Here is a 19,925-nt window from a genome sequence, read left to right as displayed (position 1 = left end):
GCTCATCTTATCGATAAGTGGTATTTTTTGTCCAATTTTAGTCACTTTTTCAATAACATTGGCAACACGTGCAACGCGCGCACATTGAGTGTTTGTTTTTAGTTTATGTACATTTAAATGGTTTAAAATGGGTTTAACTAAACAATATTTAGCGTATCGTGTCATAGACAGTTTTAATATCATCGCATCTGGTCGTAGCAATGTGAATTTCGCCGTTGTCGATAAAAGCGAGGGACGTTACGTTGCGGCTCCGGCAGCTGAGAATGTGATTATCTGGGACTTGCGGTGAGCACCGAAATTAATTTAATAGTGTTTCAATTATAAATGATATTATTTTATAGAATGGGCGATCGTAAGCTGACGCTGCGTCGCGAAAAACATGAAGTTACTGCCTTGCGTGTCTCACCCGATCATCTGCACATTGCCGTTGGCTATGCGGACGGCGTGGTTCAGATTTTCGATCTCAGCTCGCGCACGTATTACGATGCTATCTGCTCGTTGGCGCTGCACAAGAATGCTGTCAGCATACTGCGGTATGATGCACATGGTATGCGCTTGGTTAGCGGGGGTCTGGACACTGAACTGGTCGTTGTGGATGTGGTGGAGCAGGCTGGACGACAGCGTCTCAGTGGTCATAATGCTGCCGTTACAGATGCACACTTTCTGCAGCGATTGGTGGATCAGGATGTGGTGGTCAGCTGCTCAAAGGATACACAAATCAAGTTTTGGAATCTGGAAACACAGTTCTGCTTCAAAACCATTGTTGACAATCGTACGGAGATCTGGGCTTTGGCTTTTATAAATGATCTGATGGTTGCTGGAGCTGGAGAGAGCGGCATGAATGTTTATCGACTGCGCAAACGGGACACTAACGATGGTCAGACATTGGAGTCCGCTGTAGAAGGTTTGGCTATCGATGATGAGGATACAATTAGTCCGTTGAGTGTCAGCAACTGTGGCACCATTCAACGAGCGAGCAAGGGACGCACTGTCAATCTGGTTGCCGATCCCAATGAGCGTGTGATTAGCTGTCATGGTACCAATGATCTCATCGAGAGCTTTTACATTTGCACACCCGAAGAGGCCAAAAGTCGTCTAGCCAAGCGGCTGAAAAAGGCTCGCAAGAAGGCCGAGTCTGCTGAAGCCAACGAACAAGACGATGAGCAGCTGTCCAAAGAGCTGTCGCTGAGCGACGAAATCAAACGCCTCGAAAGCATCAAGACAAAGCAAAAGATCAAATCCATTGATGTGCTGCTGGGCGAAAATAAAGAATTGCGAGTTTTGGTCAGTTTGTCCAACAACAGTCTCTGCCTCTACTCGCTAGAGGCATCCTTGAAGTCCCGCAAGGCAGCAGACACCAGTGTCAAAGTGTTGCGCTCCCTCACACGACTTGGACATCAATCGGAGGTGCGTTCCGTGTGCTTCAGTAACGATTCGCTGGCCATTGGCTCAGGTGCTGGTGATTCCTTTAAGCTCTGGGATCGCGATGCTATGCAATGTATGCGCACAGTGTCCACGGATTACATTCTATGCTCACGCTTTGTGCCTGGCGATCGATATGTGCTGCTGGGCATGAAGAGTGGCGCACTGCTCATTGTGGATGTCGGCGCTGCGGATATTGTTGAGAGCATCCCCGCTCATGAGAGCGAACTGTGGAGCATTGCACTGCTGCCAGATCAGAAAGGCTGTGTGACGGGTAGTGGAGATACTACACTGAAGATCTGGAGCTTTGAACTCATCGATGCAGGCGAAGGAGCTGCCCAAACCAAAGTGCTGTCACTGCTACACAAAAATACGCTGAAGCTGGAGGAGACGGTGCTCTGTGTGTCCGTCAGTCCGGACATGAAGTATCTGGCCGTGGGCTTGTTGGATTCCACTGTTAAGGTCTTTTTCCTGGACACCTTCAAATTCTATCTTTCCCTTTACGGCCACAAGTTGCCAGTGCTCTGCATGGATATTTCCTATGACTCGCAATTGATTGCTACCGGTTCCGCGGATCGTAATATTAAGATTTGGGGCCTCAACTTTGGTGATTGTCATCGTTCGATCTTTGCGCATGATGACTCGGTAATGTCGCTACAATTCATACCCAAGACACACATGTTCTTCAGCTGCGGCAAGGATGGCAAAGTGAAGCAATGGGATGGCGACTCCTTTGAGAAGATTCTCACTCTTCCCGGTCACATTGGTGAGGCACACAGTCTGGCTGTCTCCCCCAATGGTCGCTATTTGGTGAGCTGTGGCTCTGATCGCACGCTGCGCATGTATGAGCGCACTGACGAGACCATTGTGCTCAAGGATGTGCAAGAAGAGGAACGCGAGCAGCAGGAGAACGAGCAACTTGCCACCGGCGAAGACAACACTGTGGCGCTGCTGCCTGGCCTGAAATTGCCCTCTCGCAAAACTGTTGGCTCTGAGCAGGCAGCCGAGTCGATTATGGAATGCCTGGAGATCTCGAAACAATTCGAGCTGGAAGCCGAAGAGAAGGCCGAGCCGCATCCTTTGATGTTGGCGCTGCAAGTGAAGAATCCCAATGATTTCCTGGTCGCTACACTTGTGCGCATACGCACCTCTGACATGGAGGAAGCGCTGCTGTTACTTCCCTTCTCTATTGTCTGTGAACTGCTCGAACGTCTGCCCGCTTTGATCAATCAACGACCCGACGAACTGGAACTGCTGTGTCGCGTTACCGTGTTCCTCTTCAAGGTGCACATGAAACCCATCGCAGCGAGCAAAGCGATGAAGCCTCTGCTGATCAAGCTGCTCGATCTGCTCAAGCGTGATGTGCAGCAACTACGTGATGTCATGGGCTACAATCTGCATGCGCTGTCGCTGTTGCAGTCCGAGGTGGAGCAACGAGAAGGCGTCCAACTGTTCCGGGAGGCGACACAGATCAGGCGAAAGAACGAGAAGAAGCGACGCCAAGCGGTTAAGCGGCGCATCCAGATACAAATGGTTTAAGATGTGTTTAATGTAGGACTTTAATTTTATCAAGATAATCTACAATAATAAGATGCATTATTGTAACACAAACGAGCATCACTTGCAATTTTAGCCAGGAAGCGGGTGTAATCAACAGAGATAAAAGAGTGAAATGGTGAGTGTATCTGATTGGGGAGGAGCGGGGTGTGTGAAGAGTAGCGTGTTGTCTGTGGTCGATAATTTGGAAAACATAAAACACACAACAAAAACTGGACAAAAGTGACGACAGTGACGTCTGACGTGCGGCATAGGGAGCAATGAAAAAGTATTTCCGATTCAACAAATGCCAGCCTTTGGATAGCTGCCAGCATCGGCGGGTGCATTGCCACAAGGACCTGTGAGAGATGCAACGATGGTTAGCATTAGTAGTCGTGATTTGGGCTAGAGGGAAAAGATTGGCAAGATTTAACTCCAAAAAGCTACTCTATGAAAATGTCTAAATTTGAAAAAACTTTAATGAAAAATGTCTTAGGAACGGAATGGATGGTTTGTATATCTAGCTCTAATTTTAAGAACGTTCATATAAGCGAGCAGGCAGTCTCCACCTGACAAGGTAATATCGCCTTATTGCCATATCCAAATCTATTTAAAGATGCCTTAGTCCGTTAGTTAAAAAATGTAATGTAATAGTTTTTCTATCGTCGTCCAGGCTAACTAAAAATAAAAATAACCCTCCCATACTCCTCTCACTATACTCACCACCGCAACGCTGAAAGGCACCAGGTGGCCCGTAGCTGAGCTTCTGTATAGAGCACTTCTCCATAGCGCCGCTGGGTCGGCAGTAGGTGGTAGCACGGGCCCAGGGCAGCGGCTCCTTGGGCTGCACACAGTTGGGCAGATAGCTCAGCTTGTAGGTGGTGCAGTTCTCCATGGGCCCGCTGTTGCGACAGAAGCCCTGGCGCGGCTTGACCGGATCGGGTCGTGGGAAGCACGTTACATCCACTGGCATATAGCTCAGCTTGTTGACGGTACAACGCTCCATGGCGGTGCTTGGACGACAGAAAGCCGTGAGCGGCATAATGGGAGCACGACGCACATGTGGTTTGGGCACAAAATCGTGCTTCTGTGTGGTCATGGCATACATGGGTCCATCGAAGCGCAGTCCATTCTCCATGGGCCGTATGGGTGGTGTGCGTTCTGTGCAACTGGGTTGATACGAGAGCTGTGGGACTAGTAAATTAGCGAGAGTTTGAAGAGGAATATAGTCTTCACCTTCTGCACGGTGCAACGCTCGAGAGGCTCCGTGGCACGACGGAATGTGTCGCGTGGCATGATGGGCATCGGTTTGGTGCGCGACGCATCCACGGGCATGTAGCTGAGCTTATAAATGGTGCTGGAGGCGCCAGCATCGTTACCCAGAAACTTCAGACTGTTCATGGGCAGCATGGGTGCAGTGCGTCCGGCATTGCAATTGGGCATATAGCTCAAGTTGTACGTGGTACAAATGTTCTGATAGTTGGGCGGCACACAGCGTATCTTATCAGCCCAGGGTGTTGGCTCCTTGGGTGGTATGCAGACTGGCATATAAGACAGCTTCTGCACCGAGCAACGTTCCATGGGTCCGACGGGTTTGCAATAGTGCGAATTCTGTGGCATTAGCTTGGGCGGCGGATTTGCGCAAACATCCACCGGCATGTAGCTCAACTTCTGTATGGTACATCGTTCCATGGGCGCTGTCGAGGTGCAAATAGCCACATGTGGCAGGCAAGGAGCACGCTTCACATTCCCCTTGGGCACATAGTCGTGCTTCTGAGAAGTCATCGCATAAATGGGACCCTCAAAGCGCAGCCCACTCTCCGCCGGCAAAATGGGCATCGTGCGTTGCGAGGGACACGGCGGCATGTAGCTTAACTTCTGAACAGTGCACTTCTCCATGGGAGCAGTATTGGCGCTAATATGATTACAGGGGCGCACCGAGACGGCGGCCAGACCGGGGCCACTGTTGCCGTAATAGGAGCGTCTGTAGATAGTGTTTGTGTCCATGGGTGCATTGGAGCGCATTAGATGCGACTGTGGGATTATGGGCAGCGTGCGTGCTGGCTGCTGATAGCAACAGCCGGAGTAGTCGCCACAATCGCAGGGCGGACACGAGGCGCCGGGTGGACATGGTGGATAGTCCACGGGCGCCTGGCAAGGATCACAGGATGTGGGGCATGCATTGCAGTCGCCAGACATTGCTCGCAGGCCGAACCAAAAATCAAACAATTAAACCTGCAGACGATCCTTTTATAGTATGTATAAGCGCCTTAAAAAACAGGTCTCTTAGATCTTGTCCACCCACCTGGTTTAAGAAAGCGTGCTTTGTCGCACGCTTCTTTTGAAGAGCGTGTAATACCAAGATCCTTAAGGAATTGTTAAAGGAAATAATTTTGTTTGCCCCGAGTACAGAATAATTGCTGTATCGTTAACACATCCGAAAAAAGAAAAAAATATAAAATTTTGCTTTGACATACAACGATGAAGTATTTACAGATTATACTGAGGCTCCCGGCTACGGAAGACATAAAAAATGTCGAGTCTCGTTTGAACTTTGCTCCACAGGCAACTGTGTTCAATATTCAACATTAACAGATCTCATCACCCACTCTATACATTAAAATATTAAACATTTACTTTCAATAATACTTTATTTAGACATTTCCATTGGTTGAAATCGAACACTGCTAAATCCGTAGTTGAGGTAGTAGCCACGTTGCCTGAGCATCTCGGCAGACTGCGAATCGATCGATATAATAAGTTTCATGAGAGGTCCCGACTGTGCACGATAAAGCATGTGCCAATCGTCGACAGCAAGTCCCTCATTCTGCTCATCAATCAGACGCAGCGAATACTTCACCGAACTCGTCGCCAGTGCTGGAAAGATGCCCGCAAAGACGCGCTTGAAGGGCACTTCAGTCTCGGGTATTACCTGCAACGAGGCGCCTTCCCAGGGACGCAGTCGCGTGTCCATGGCACGCAGCCAGTTGACGGTGTCGATGTCGTGGCAGCTGACCGACAGCCAACCTTGGCGAAAATGGCAGCCAGAGAATTGTGGTTTCACGGTGTCCGCATCCTGCCGCTGTATGAGATCGATAATACTTTGCTGCACCGCCTCCAGCTGCGGCACACTCCACAGTTCGCTGGGATAATCGCCCGGCAGTATGGCCAAATTGAGGCATTGTGGCTCCTCTTGTACCGGTTGCTGCACAACAGGCCTTGCAGCAGGTCCTCGTAATACTGGTGCTCCAAGACGCGCTTGCACTGGCAATCGATCGCTTGGCGCTGATGAAGGAGGCGTCGGCAACGAGATGGACATGAGCGGCTGAATTGATTCTTGCCAGTTGCCTGGTGACTCATCGTAGTTATCCTGTTGCTGAGGTGGCCTGCGAATCGGCTGCTTACCCTGTTGTTTAGATTTCTTGTCAAACTTCATTGGTTGTAAAGCCCGCAGTCTAGCCTCATCTGGATTCATCCCGGTACGCACGAAATGATGGAAACGCTTCTTGGCCGCACCGCAGAGACGAATTCGTTCCACTGGCTGGTCATTATTATATTGTTGTTGTTTTGGTTTTGGTTGTTTTCGGTTTTTGTTCATTCTAGTTTTGATTCCCACGAGTGCAGGGGTCGGGTAGGTCGCCCGTGACATAGCCCCCAGTATCACGGCAAGGCGATTTGTAAATTTGCAACCGGAGGTCGCCAGGTATCCGGAGGTCACCGTTCGAAGACAGCAAAATTCACGCAGCTGCCATGCGGGCCCATTGGCACGGTTGCGATTGACACCAGGGCCTTGCGGGTTTTATCGAGTTGTCCTCTCTAGATCCGCCATATTCAGTCGAAAGCAGTAGCACCTCGAGCAGGATGTGGCCAATTAAAGGTCACGTATGGTCGGTCTTAGGCAACACTCAGCATCAGCATTAGTGTCTGCCTCTGCCTGCCACCGTGGCACACACAACGATGTGACACAGCAGCAGCGCTTGGCTACCAATTGAGTATTGTGTATTTTTATAATTGGTTTACATTTATTTCAGTTCATCGTATAGTTTGACATACATATGTGTATACTTAGTTGCCTGAATATCTAACTAGGTTCTATAGCTTAAGAGCTAATTTCTTTCGTTCCGTCTTTCGGATAGCACACACATCGTTCATATAAGTTAATCAGATTATGCAGCAATATTGGAAATGGTTTAAACGGTTTGCCTAACTAGTTAACTATAAACTAAAACGGGAACTAAATCCAAAAAAAAAAGCATTTACATAAACATTTATCAAAACGCGCGCAAAGCTATAAACAAATAAATTACATTAACAATCGAATGGAAATCAAACAATTCTTTTTATTTTCAAAGCCAATTCAGCATTTTGATTCGATGCAATAGCATTAAAATGGATTTGTTAAAATAATTCCTAAAGTCGCTAATTAATCTTAACAGAAATATCATGTTTTTGTGTATGTATAATTAGTTAATCGCTTTGTGTTTTGTGTGTGTTTCTTTCGGTTTGTGTTGGTGGAAATACAATATGGTTCAGTTCCAACAACATTATGCTGCTTCGCCCTTATCGACATAGAATTCCTTGTATAATAGCTATTTAAATATAGTTTTTGCTTTTTTCTATTCCTGCTTCTGCTCCAACTGCTTTTTGATATTATCGTTAATATGTATTGTTTTTCTCTTTATTTTTATTTTATTGATTGCCCTCACAGCGTGGGCAGATTTTCGGGCTGATACTCTAGGAAATTGGCCGGGAATTGACCCTGTCGTCCATTCACCTCGCCATAAAGCCAATCCTCGTTGATACGATAAAGCACATTGACCAGTTCGTTCTCCTGCAAAGCACAAATGCATTAATATCGATGTTGAATGATGAAAGTACTTCCAAGTACTTACTCTTAAGGCCAAATCTCCCTCCACCTCGCCAGGGAAATTATACAAACAACGCACCATCGTCGCGTGCTGTTGTTGTTGTGGCGGTGGCTGTTGTTGATGGGACTGAGCTACACTTTCCGCAGCACCGCCCAATGGCACCTTGACTTCCACATAATTAACCGGAAATAGACCTTCGCAGCCAGCACGCGTGCGTCCTCGGAACCACTCTTCGGTGGGCTGCTCCAGCAGATAGATTTTTTCGTTCTCCTGCAAAGTGGAAAGCTGTGTTAATAAAGTTGCAACTATTTCATATATACTTTTTATTTACTCTAAAGCTCAGATCGCCTTCCTCGACGCCATCAAAGTCATAGAGCGCTACGCAATATGCCAGCTGAGCCTCCTCCACATAACCCGAGCTGCCGTTGCTCAACGCCAACGCATCCACTTTGCCCGAGATCACGTCCAGCAGCGAAATGTGACCAGCCGGAGCCGCAGAGGCAGCTGCTGCTGACAGCGGCGGTGGAGCACCCTTGGGCATGGGTGGCGATGGTGGCGTGCTGTTGCCATAGGCAAACGTCGGTGGCTGGCCAATGAATGGCGGCGGCTTTGGCGCCTTGGGCTTGGCCGAGATCTTCGGCTTGATGATGGTGGGCATGCTCAGCGATTGTGTGGGCGGCAACAGACTGCGACCATTGCACAGCGGATTATCCGAGCTGCGCATAGATTGCTGCTGCTGCTGGTACTGCGTCGTCTGCATTTGACGCACTGGCGCCGCACCAAAGCTATCAACGCCACCACCATAGATGTTGTTGTCCACCGCTTCCCATGGATCCACCAGGGGGCTCTGTGTGGCCGGTCGTGACCGTGTGTAATCATCCTCAAAACCGCTCTCCGGCTGCGATACGCTGCCATTGTTGGGCGAACTGAAATTGCTGTCCGAGCTGAAGCTATCCACGCTGACGCAATCACTGTTCGACTTCTGTGTGAATGTGGGCGATGATGGCGGCGAATCAAAGCTGATGAGCTGTGCATCTGCCTCACTTCGATAGCTGTTCTTGGTCACATTCGTTGTTGTCATCGACGTGGTCGTTGTGCTCGCCGTATTCCACGCCGCATTCCAATCGTAAAGATTGGCACTCGACGTTGACGTAGCCGTTGCTGCAGTCGAGGACGTGGCTGCCCCGGCATGACCGCTGCTCAGGCCGTAGACGCGACTCTGCGCTGCGGCCTTGGAAGCAGCAGCCGATGCCGTTGCCGTCGTCGACTTTTTGCGATTGAATATGTTGCTAATGATGCCACCAGCTCCCCCGCCACTGCCACCGCCAACAGCACCACTCGTCGTCGACGTCGTCGTCATTTTGCGACCATTGACCTGCACTTTTGGCGGTGGCGGTCGCGGCGGCGGCATCTTCTTAAAGCTGTTGCCATTCCCAGCAGCGCTATCGAATGGTGAGTCATTCCAATTGGTCGCTGGAGTGTAGCGTGCTTGGGGAAACTTTCTCGTTATGCTTGATCCCGTTGTTGTGCTGCTGCTATCCACATCAAAGAAGTTGTTGTTGTTGTTCCACTTTTGCTGATGCTGTTGTTGCATTGGTCCCTTCGGTGGCGGTGGCAACTTGATGGTCAACTTCTGCAACCCGCCGTTGGCTGCCTGCTGCTGCTGCAGATGTTGCTGTTGCAGTTGCAGTCGCAGTTGCTCCAGACTCGCATTCGCACCCGCCGCTGCGCTTTGGCCTCGCGATCCTGGCGGCGCTGGCGCTGGTCTCGATGGTATGGTCATTGTGCCTGCAATTGAAATCGAATACATCAGCACACTGCGAGTAATTTGTCGTTAATACCGCTCAAGAGATGCGCCTTAGGAGATAACGCTTATCGTTTGCGGTGTGAATGATGATAAGCAACGATAAGAAATGATTCTAAGTGATGTGTGGAGCGTCGTTTCCCTAGAATTCTGACATCTCTCTCCAAAAAATACGACATGTAAAGCCGGAATATTCCTACTCAAAATTTTATTAACATAGGTTTCTGTGTGTGTTGCTGAATTGTCAACAGACACCACAGAAAAACACTTCTCTTCACGCACAGCATTTGTCTCAATTAGTTTGCACTTAAAACGCTTGAAAGCTTTTCGAAATACATCTACTTTAATTGCCTCCATTCAGTATAGAAATAAATGTATTTTCTAAGATGAATATTGAACAGTTCTTAATAATTTGAGACTGAGAATAATATAAGTAAATTATTCACATCTTCACTTCAGCATTAATTTTCAGATCTCATCTCTGTTCAACACGCAAATAGTTTCAATTCAAAGAAGAATATTATTATTGACTGGGAATATATAAATTATATCAAACTTGCTACAGTTCAAACAGAAAAAACACTTTACACTAAATCTCTTTATAAAAAAGTACTAAAAAACAGATAAATAAATGTTTTTCAAGTTCAATTAGCCTATATAATTATTATAAATATTTGTTTGCATTTGCATCAACAAATCCATATATAACTTATTTATATCTTGATATTGCTTTAATATTTTACGATTTTAAATATTTGCTCTAAATCAATTCAACCATTTTATTTAATTTTAAGCGTAAACATTCAAATTAATTTCGAGTGTTTTTTCCACTTGACTGTTTAATCATTAAATTCTAGCACATTATTAAAATTGTGCAATTTTCACAAATGAAAATAAGCACAAAAGTTATTTCCAGACAGAATGCGCATATTGTTTATTTCTAGAGCAATTTTAATGGATCACGAAAAATAACAAAACACTTTACAGCGTAACCTGAATAAAATCACTTTATAGATTGGCAAAAATGAAAACGTAACTCTTACAATTGAAACAACTGTCTGCAATGACACTAATTTGTTAAATCGCGTAACACTTTTATTGTTAAATTGCAATCGACTGTTGTTGAGCTGCAACTAAACTCGACAGCTGATTAATATTAAATAAACACTTCTAATTGCCGAAGCCATCCATCATCATCAATGGGGAAATGTTTAAAACGTAAAAAGCAAATCGATCAACAAGCCACAAGAGAATAGTAAAAAAAGCACAAAAATTGAACAGAAAGAAAAACAACAAATAAATAAATAAATTATTAAAATACAATTTAGCTGCCTAGCATTTACGTCATCAATATAAAGCGAATAGGACGCCCACAAAAAAAATTCAACAATGGGCAACAAATTCAACTTTGATCAGAGAACCAAAAAAAATGTGGGAGGAATGCAATTCCGCGAAAAAAATAAAGAGTTCAGTTGGCGATTACGCTAAAAAAAAAGAACAACAATTTGGTGGTCGGCACATCCCAGAACGACTGATTGCATTAACAACAACAATAATATTATAAATCGTATTCAGGCGCCAGCGAGAGCTTGAGAGTCGCATATGCTCTGAAAGAGTGCTTATCAAAAACAAATATTCGTATACATTTATTTTACGCAGCAAATAAATTCTTTTACTAGAATTCATTCATTTTTTAAGTACGTATTTCGTTTGCCAAATGCTACTGATGTTGCTGATAATAATGATGATGATGCTGCTGTCTAATGACCTCCAGCTGCGTCATCACAAAACGACGAATTCCCCAGAAAATATTGACAAAAACAATAGTCCGCCCAGTCTATAGCTAATTACATAGTATATGGGACTTATTTATGAGTGTATTATGCATATACATAGATAGAGAGCATTTTGTATTTATTAGTCTGGCAGCTATTCGATAACTGTCGGCAAAATTGAGTCAAGCATTCTAAGTAGCTAGGCGGTGGAATGAATGTGTGCCACTTTTGTTTGCTGTTTGCTGACTGTTGCACATGCCACGATTATACATGCCACATGAGCAAATACTGAACTGCGCCTGGATAATATGCATATATGTAACTTGACATATGGCGCAACATTGTTTGCATTAAAGTTAGACACGGAATGGGAAAAACCCGACAGAACATGCAAGCAAACGACTTTGAGATATAAAGAAAATGAGCAAGTTGTTGAATAAGCTTGATTTTGTTTTGTTTTTTTTTTTAACTTCACTCTTGTTGACTTAAAATGAGTTTAAGATATTAACAAAATATACATAAAAATAAATCACTAACAAAAGAGTTTAGAAAGCTTGAGATTGAGACAGATATAATCAAGTGTGAACTAAAAACGTCGTAAATATATTTGAATAATCAGTTCAGCTTGACTAAATGTGATTTTACTCCGCATAAATATCAATTCGCATGCTCTTTAGATAACAATCTCTCAGAGAACAAAGTATCTATTGTTCATAATTGTTCACAAACTTCAAGCAGCAATTTTTGCAATTTGTATGCGCAACTCTCAACAGAAGCAGCTGTTAGCAGTATATTTTGTTTCTTAATTCTTTTTAGAAATTTCATAAACTTTCATTTCCAAGTGTAAACAAAAGAGCCACAAATATTGCATGCCAAATTCATGTAAATTTTGTTGTGGATCTAAAAAGTCTAGATGAATACCGTTCATATGCTATTTACATCACAATCAAATAGAAATAGACTTCAAGCACGAACCCAAACTAAAACTAGTTACTACGAAGACTAAGATTCCACGTAAATATCAAAGTCAACAGCTGAGACAATATGAACCGAGACTAAATGAGTTAGAGATACAATTTTTGGGCAGCACTTATTATTCGATAATATTTTTGGTATATTTTGAAGGTAATACTTTATCGATATACCAAACATACCAATCGGTATATTTCAGTATTTTTCGGTAAATTAATTTAGTATAATTTAAGATTAATACCGCACCGATATTTATTTCATATATACCCTTTTCAACTATTAAAGGTGTCAGAACATCACCGAATTCATTAGCTTCTTTATTGTGAACGTGGCACGTTTTGCTCGACAAAAACATCAATGAGCACTTACAGAACTAACAGAATCAATCTAATTAAAGTCACCTCTGAAGGGTATACGAACACGTACATGAATATATAGGTATAAACTCATGTATATCATCTGTATTTGTGTGTCTTTTACCCCTAGCTACGTGAGCTTAACTTGTGGCAAGTGCATTTGAATTTTGGGGCTTTTCCTGCTAATTAAATCAATGTGTACCATTTAACACACGAGCATCCACTGGATGTATCCCCCAATGGGTTTGCATATATAATCGGCATATCGGAATATATCAGCTCACAACAGATGCAATTATCGTATTCGTTTTTGCCTTGTCTAATCCAACAACAATGAAAGCTTTTACGTCAATTGCAGAGCAGCTCAAATTGTGCCTCCAATCAATTAACAGGCATTATGTGATTAAAGAAGAGGGGGAAAGCGTAGAGAGCTGCAGCTAAAGAACTATTTTTAGTGCAAACGTGTCAGTTCCACGTTATATTGATGAACGTTAGCTATAGCTAAGTAGATTTTTCGACATTTCATTCTACAAATATAGGGGCAAAATAAATTGTTTAAAGAAGGAAAGTATTTCAATCACATTTAACCTTTTTAGAGCTGAATTAAATTCCGACAAGGTAAGAAAGAAATGTTTATGAGAATGTTAATATTATTCAATATATTAATAATAATGCGTTAAAACTAAAAATCAATCAATAACATAGCGACTTGGGTTTTTTTATTGTAACAAAAATTGTGCTTCAAATCAAAGTAGTCCCCGAAAAGATTAATATTCGATTCATATACAAAAGTATTTTTGAGTTAATCTCGTCAGAAATTGCATTTAAAGTGTTTTGGCAACTCAAACATTATTGCGATAAGACGCTTACATTTTTGTTGTAGACGGATCAGAGCTTGTACTTTCCCAAAGACCTTTCATTAAACTGGTGAACTATGCCTACGCAAGCATTCCCTTCCGCTGCTGATAAATCCGAGTTTATATTTCCTACAGTTCCATAAAATTAAAATGTACAAATATATATATCGTATGCTAGTACAGTTGAAAGCTTTTTATATTAGGTAACTATCTAATTTCTATGCCAGTTTGATAAATAGCTTCCGCTTAATACGTCACATTAGCTAGTTAGTAGCAAGTTTCATTTTTAATGTGCTTTAACATGATGTCATCTTACCGAAATGATGTTAAATTAAAATTACGAATTTTGCCAAATATTTATAAATTATTTCAAGTTCACAAGTTTCTAGTGATTACAAAAAATATATTTATAAAATTCTTTTTTTAATTTTGAAACAGGTTTTGCCAATTAAAAGCGAATAATAGAATTAACAAATTAGTAACAACTCGGATGACATGTTAAGCCTTGTAAAACCCAAACTAACGGCCGTAGAATTGTCGCCCTTGTCCAAACTAAGCTCACACATACCTACATAGGTATTTGTGTGTATGTGTGTGTGTATGCAAAGTGTTGTAAAAGCTTAATGCACTGCTAAGGTCACGCCTAGGTTTGTTATAATGCCATTGTCCCACACATGTGCACAGTAATGTACAGGGTATAATACATAGAGAGATATCTTTGTGTATAGTTGGGTGGTACTTCTCTGGGGGTTTTCGTTAAATTGTTGCCGGCGACAACCGGTTAAAGCTGAAACCGCCCCGCAAAGTAAAATGATTTGACTAGGAAGTAGTTTCGTTGCACTCACATGCAAGTTTTATGCTTTTTATTATACCCTGCACTTCCAGCAAGGGTATGCCAAAGTTGAGTGTCACCATGAACTTGTTAATTTTATGATTTTTAGTTGTAGTAGCTTCGCAAATTTGCGTGGGTCAATGGCGCTTTCAACTTGACGAGGCACACAGATACAGATATGTGCTCAGGTTAATCATGAACCGGCGACAACTTTTACTTAAAGTACTCATAAAACTTGAACCACGCGCGCTCTCAAAGCTCTTGTAAGAAAGGCAAAGCAGAACTCAGCTGAACAAAAGAAAGTGCTTTTTTCTCTTTCAGACTTGCTATTGTTGTTGTGTGTGTGTGTGTGAAAGCATCTCAGAAATGATAGCAAAGTGAGAGCAAATACGTGTAGGTCGGTCGATCACTTCGTCAAGCATTGTCAAGACACACACACACACACACACATTCAGTGCACACTCATAATAGAGTTCATGAACATTATCACAAATGGACTCTTAAGTAAATAATTGATTAACTATAAACGACGTTTCAAAGAGACAATTTTCTATGCTCTATTTTATATTATTATTATTGTTCGTATTGTATTCACTTCGAGACTGCTTTTGGCACTGGGCAGCAATTGTTGATTGCTCGACATTTCGTCAATTGGCAAACCCAAAACAAAATCAACAATATCGAACACCAGCAACAACAACCACATTCAATGACCTTGAGCTTTTATTTTCAATTGTTAAAATGCTAGAAAAATAATCAAATAAACAAGAAAACAAATTGCTTGCTTACTAGATCAATACCCTTGCAGCAATGTTTTTATTTGGCTACCCAATCTAATCTAATCTACAATCTATGCCACTTTCATTTTTAGGTAGATAATATACTTAGCTAAGACAGTTTTATGATATTTTAGATTTGTATTTCATGCCATAAATTCTACATTTTTGCAGTCAAGTTTATGGACTCAACTGATCGTCTGCACTATTTATTTTCGCTTTTGAAGTTTAAAGTAATTTCTAAATTCTATGCATATTTCTATTCTATGCATATTTCCTTGTCATGCTTAGTTTCAATGCTGATAAGTATTGCAATAACAATTAACTAACTATTACAAATATGCAGATATGTAAGGAATACGTTATATAGTAAAGCAATACGTAATTGAAACGCCATTCGAAGCGCCATCAAAAAAACGTCTCGAACTTAAATTGAATTTATTGCGGCAAATAAAGAATTTAATGAACTTACAGCCAGACACACCCTTACACAAAGATATATATACTATATGCTATATCTCTTCACATACAGGAACGCCTCAATTTCAGCTCTGACGTTGAACTTGCCAAATTATATGAACATATATTATAAGTAGGAAGCAGTCTGTGAGGGAACGTGCCCAAGAGAACACGCACATTACTTAATGCTATTTAAGTTATTAAAAACACAGCAAAAAGTTCATTCAATTTACATAAAAAGCGTTGACTCAGTTCCAAAATGGGAGGGGGTGGGAGGCTTTTGGGTCGCACAGTGAATGTGTTTTGTTTGACGTTGAGGTTAAGGTCTTTGGAAAAGATCTCATAATTATGATGACTGGTAAGCTCTTTAGAATGACGGAAAGTGAAAGAGAAAAACAGAGACTGATTGACTAATAAGTACTTGTTTTTTTCTATTCAAGTGCTTTACGCAGAAAAATGATAAATATACTTCAAAATTAATTTATATGAAACACTTTTTATAAATTTAAATATTTCTCTAACCAAAGAAATCAGCAATTATCGTCATATTCAAAAATACGTATTTCAAAGAAATTAGCTCATACATAACATACTTACAATAGGGAATTTACCACACATTAGGATAATATTTTATTATATGGTTTGTAACTTTGAAATGAATCAGACAAATTACCAGAATCTTGAGAAATTCTTAGTACATATGTTAGCGGTGAAAATCTGACTTTATTTTATATTAGGTTTTAAATTGAACAATCTACAGTTCTAGCTTGTAAGTAGATTGTTGTCATACAATTTTTAATTAGTGATTTAATATGGTTTAATAGATTAATTTGCGCAAACAATGTTGGGTAAAAATTACAAACTTCTAGCATTTACCATTTGTGCTGTCGGCTGAGGTTCAATCAGATAGTAAATAAGTTAGTCAGGACAAAGAACTTTATACATAGAAGATGTATTAAACTTCTTATGAAGAGCACATTCGCTCACTATCCTTAAAATGAAAGCAAACTTCCTTTGTGGCGCCTTCTAAGGTCAAGGTGTCTGCTTCATAGTCGCATATCAATACAGTTGTTGTTGTGAACACAGTTTGATATGCGACACATAACAATTTACGCAAATTTGTGTAGTTTGCGCAAATGTTTGACATATTTGCACAACCACACAAAAAGAAACAACAAACGAGAAAAAACGAAAAATTGAAAAGTTTAAAACGTGCACAAACGTCACAATCTTTTGTTGTCTGTCATAGCAAACACGCACACAGACACATGCGGTATTTAGAGATCTGGCAAAATACAAAAACACGAGTTAAAATTACGAATACGAATGTGAATGCGAATGTGAAAATGAAAATCCATTTAAATAGCATGCGATTGTTATGCGAAGGTGTGTGTGAAAAGCAAATGGAATAATCAGTACGACTTAAACTCGCCCCCCATCAGAAGAAGTTCAGCAGAAAGCAGAAAATAAAAAGAGCATCAGAACTGGTTATAAATGAAACATAAAATACACAATTTAAAATTCACATATTTAAAGAAGTATGAAATCATTCATAGATTAAAGCCATTAAATGCGCTGCAAATGGAATACGTATAATAGTTAGTTTTATTCTACTTATTGTATATAACAGCATTCTATATAACAGTTTGCATTGCTCCTTTTGTTTTGTATGCCAGCTGGGCGTCTTCGCTCTTTTTATACCCGCTACCCATAGGGTAGAAGGGTATTATAACTTTGTGCCGGCAGGAAATGTATGTAACAGGTAGAAGAAGGCATCTCCGACCCTATAAAGTATATATATTCTTGATCAGCGTCAACAGCCGAGACGATCTAGCCATGTCCGTATGTCCGTCTGTCCGTATGAAACACTGGATCTCAGAGACTATAAGAGATAGAGCTATCATTTTTTTTCGACAGCATTTGTTATGTTTGCACGCAGATCAATTTTGTTTCAAATTTTGCCACGCCCACTTCCGCCCCCGCAAATCAAAAAAATCGAATAACAAGCGCAATTTTAAAGCTAGAGTTGGTATATACAATAATTACTATAGTAGTTATGATTCCTGAAAATTTAGTTGCGATCAGATAGAAATTGTCGAAGTTATTAAAGAAATACTTTTGTATGGCAAAAACGCCTACTTACTAGGGGTCTGAGTTGCTTTGGCTGACAATCTGGTGTTTTGTGCCGTCTATGGTATATTTCGAATGCGGTACTATGTCGATATACCAAATATACCATTCGGTATATTTTTAGTATTTTAGTAGTATATTCCGTATATTTTGAAAAAAATACCGCAAAATATATTTCTTTTATTCAAAATGCGTAGCGGGTATTTCACAGTCGAGTACACTCGACTGTAGCTTTCTTACTTGTTAGTTTTTGTTTTTGAATAACGTCAGGTGGTTGAGAATGAAAAAAGATAAATGTATTTGCTTAAACTGCACGTTTGCTTGTAACAAATCATCGCGGGTGCAGAGAGAGAGAGCAAGAGAGTTGAGCATTCATCATATTCGCTGGATTCGGAATTTTACGTTCGCATTCATGCGTTGCAAGGCGCAATCTAGGTCAAAGTTGAACAGAAAGCTTAACGCATGAATGCATACAATCACACTTGTCAATATATTTAATTAAGCTGATAAAATGCTGTTGAAATTAACTTTTAGTTTATCAATAAATGCGCTTTTATCATAGGGAATCTCTATAATTAACATATGATTGATAATGTTGTAGCAGATAGATTTATGTGGCTATCTATTTATTCTAGCAACAGCAAAAATAAGAGAAAGCAAAACGTGCAGCAAATGGCTATGCGATAAATTTGCTCATGTGTGAGAGTGTTTGCTTGTAAGTGTGTTTGTAGTTGTGCATGTGTTATACACTTGTCGTTTCCTGTTTTGTACAACGCGACGCTATCACAAAATGGAAGACGATATAATAATTACACAAAAAGCAAGAAGAGAAACCCTTTCAAGAACTTATCGATAACTTCTGCCAGCTGTCAAAAGCGGCAGCCTTCTGCATCTTGTGGCAAACTCAGTGAGTTGGAAAGTGAATGTAACAGACGGAAGCAGAACATGCAACACCTGCTGCTGCTTCAGAATGAAAACGAATTGCTTGACAGAGTGGAAATGCTCAGAGGGAAGTAGTGTCAAGTAAACTCAAGTCCTGTCAAAGTGGACAACAACAACACGCTCACACACTCAATCATATATTTGCAGTTGTATTTGTTCCTATTCATATTTCAACTAATCCACAAATCAAACAACAAATAACGCAGCACACAACAATATTATGCAATGTGAAATATTTTTTTTTTTATTGTACAATAGTTGAACGCGTCTTACATGCTTACAAAGCGTACGATAAATATGTTTGTGTGTATATAAATAAATATACTATTTGTATAGTAAATATGTGTGCAACAATAAGTCGACCTTGCTGAGCAGTTTAATCAAGTAAAAAACGAGCAGAGGGAGAGAAGCATTCGTCATTCAATGGTTTATACTTTTTTACGTTTTTTATTAGCATTAGAACAAACCCCTCGCGAATGAATTGGCAATTAAAATTAATGATAAGGCGGGTAACTAACCTTTTGCTGATTTGGCCGTAACGACGACGCTGCTGTTTTGTTGTTGTTGTTTTATTTATGCTGCTGATGCGCTCCAAATGTGTTACGGGTTAACAAACAAAAGCCAAGACCGGACCCAAGACACAAGACCAACGACCAACAGGCCAGGCCAAAATGACTAATACTCACTCACACACACTCACGCTACACAATAGCGAAAACGTTTTTGCCGCGCGCGCTCTTCAAACTAGCCACTAGATGTTAGTGTGCGTGCGTCACACACATACACTGGCAGAGACAACAATAAAACAACACGAAAAAAGGCAGCTGCAAATTGCAGTGCTATTTTGCTAGCTACGCAAATCGATGGATGGCTAGCTGGCTGGATAATTATATGTATATTCTTCACTTTACAACAGCAAGCAGCACACTCACACTTAACTAACTTTATTTATCGCAATTTGTTAATGCTTTTTTATTTGCATTAGTATTTGTACGCTTTGTACAAATTAATCTCGATTTCCTTTTGTAACTGCGCCGCGACTTTTGTTTGCTGCGTTTTCCGCTCGACAGCTGCCAGCAGTGTGCCCACAAGTTGAATACCCAAATATACCGATACTCTAACTACTTACTTTGCGGTATTTTTGCAACCAGAGTTGTGCCGCTTCTCAAAAGATAACGTAAATATGGAATAATATA

General features: G+C 41.4%; 4 protein-coding genes across 5 annotated transcripts; 1 reads left to right on the top strand and 3 right to left on the bottom strand.

Moving 5' to 3' along the window:
• Nucleotides 1–35: 35 nt before the first annotated feature.
• LOC117576678 (WD repeat-containing protein 3) lies at nt 36–3,232 on the top strand. Its single transcript, XM_034261672.2, has 2 exons — nt 36–285; nt 342–3,232. Exons 1-2 carry the CDS (start codon nt 128–130, stop codon nt 2,959–2,961), a joined length of 2,778 nt encoding a protein of 925 aa, XP_034117563.2. The 5' UTR covers nt 36–127; the 3' UTR covers nt 2,962–3,232.
• On the bottom strand, nt 2,964–5,455 carry LOC117576683 (stabilizer of axonemal microtubules 1). 2 transcript variants are annotated; one of them, XM_034261679.2, is made up of 4 exons: nt 5,264–5,455; nt 4,195–5,193; nt 3,682–4,144; nt 2,964–3,317 (listed from the first exon to the last, which is right to left on the bottom strand). In XM_034261679.2, exons 2-4 carry the CDS (start codon nt 5,155–5,157, stop codon nt 3,259–3,261), a joined length of 1,485 nt encoding a protein of 494 aa, XP_034117570.1. In that variant the 5' UTR covers nt 5,158–5,193; nt 5,264–5,455; the 3' UTR covers nt 2,964–3,258. The 2 variants fall into 2 exon arrangements, with proteins under 2 accessions (XP_034117570.1, XP_051863276.1); XM_052007316.1 differs by lacking the exon at nt 5,264–5,455 and having other exon boundaries at nt 4,195–5,205.
• Nucleotides 5,456–5,590: 135 nt separating this feature from the next.
• Nucleotides 5,591–6,921, bottom strand: LOC117576684 (uncharacterized). Its single transcript, XM_034261680.2, has one exon. It carries the CDS (start codon nt 6,605–6,607, stop codon nt 5,609–5,611), a length of 999 nt encoding a protein of 332 aa, XP_034117571.1. The 5' UTR covers nt 6,608–6,921; the 3' UTR covers nt 5,591–5,608.
• A 39-nt stretch (nt 6,922–6,960) lies between these two features.
• LOC117576682 (uncharacterized) lies at nt 6,961–19,812 on the bottom strand. The gene is made up of 4 exons (XM_034261678.2): nt 19,248–19,812; nt 8,158–9,614; nt 7,851–8,096; nt 6,961–7,789 (listed from the first exon to the last, which is right to left on the bottom strand). The coding sequence occupies exons 2-4, from the start codon at nt 9,607–9,609 to the stop codon at nt 7,661–7,663; spliced, it is 1,827 nt and encodes a 608-aa protein (XP_034117569.1). The 5' UTR covers nt 9,610–9,614; nt 19,248–19,812; the 3' UTR covers nt 6,961–7,660.
• Nucleotides 19,813–19,925: the final 113 nt, after the last annotated feature.

Source organism: Drosophila albomicans, chromosome 2R (genome assembly GCF_009650485.2).
Source record: "Drosophila albomicans strain 15112-1751.03 chromosome 2R, ASM965048v2, whole genome shotgun sequence".
Taxonomy (NCBI): Eukaryota; Metazoa; Arthropoda; class Insecta; order Diptera; family Drosophilidae; genus Drosophila; species Drosophila albomicans.
This window is presented reverse-complemented; position numbering and strand designations above follow the sequence as displayed.

Bases quoted from the DNA above. Each gene is read 5' to 3' on its own strand.
- LOC117576678 (XM_034261672.2), top strand. From the start codon at position 128: ATGGGTTTAACTAAACAATATTTAGCGTATCGTGTCATAGACAGTTTT. The intron at 286-341 runs GTGAGCACCGAA...ATTATTTTATAG, and splicing joins GTGATTATCTGGGACTTGCG to AATGGGCGATCGTAAGCTGA.
- LOC117576683 (XM_034261679.2), bottom strand. From the start codon at position 5,157: ATGTCTGGCGACTGCAATGCATGCCCCACATCCTGTGATCCTTGCCAG. The intron at 4,145-4,194 runs GTGAAGACTATA...CTAGTCCCACAG, and splicing joins AGCGTTGCACCGTGCAGAAG to CTCTCGTATCAACCCAGTTG. The intron at 3,318-3,681 runs GTGAGTATAGTG...CATCTCTCACAG, and splicing joins TGCCTTTCAGCGTTGCGGTG to GTCCTTGTGGCAATGCACCC.
- LOC117576684 (XM_034261680.2), bottom strand. From the start codon at position 6,607: ATGTCACGGGCGACCTACCCGACCCCTGCACTCGTGGGAATCAAAACT.
- LOC117576682 (XM_034261678.2), bottom strand. From the start codon at position 9,609: ATGACCATACCATCGAGACCAGCGCCAGCGCCGCCAGGATCGCGAGGC. The intron at 8,097-8,157 runs GTAAATAAAAAG...TCCACTTTGCAG, and splicing joins AAGGCGATCTGAGCTTTAGA to GAGAACGAAAAAATCTATCT. The intron at 7,790-7,850 runs GTAAGTACTTGG...TGTGCTTTGCAG, and splicing joins AGGGAGATTTGGCCTTAAGA to GAGAACGAACTGGTCAATGT.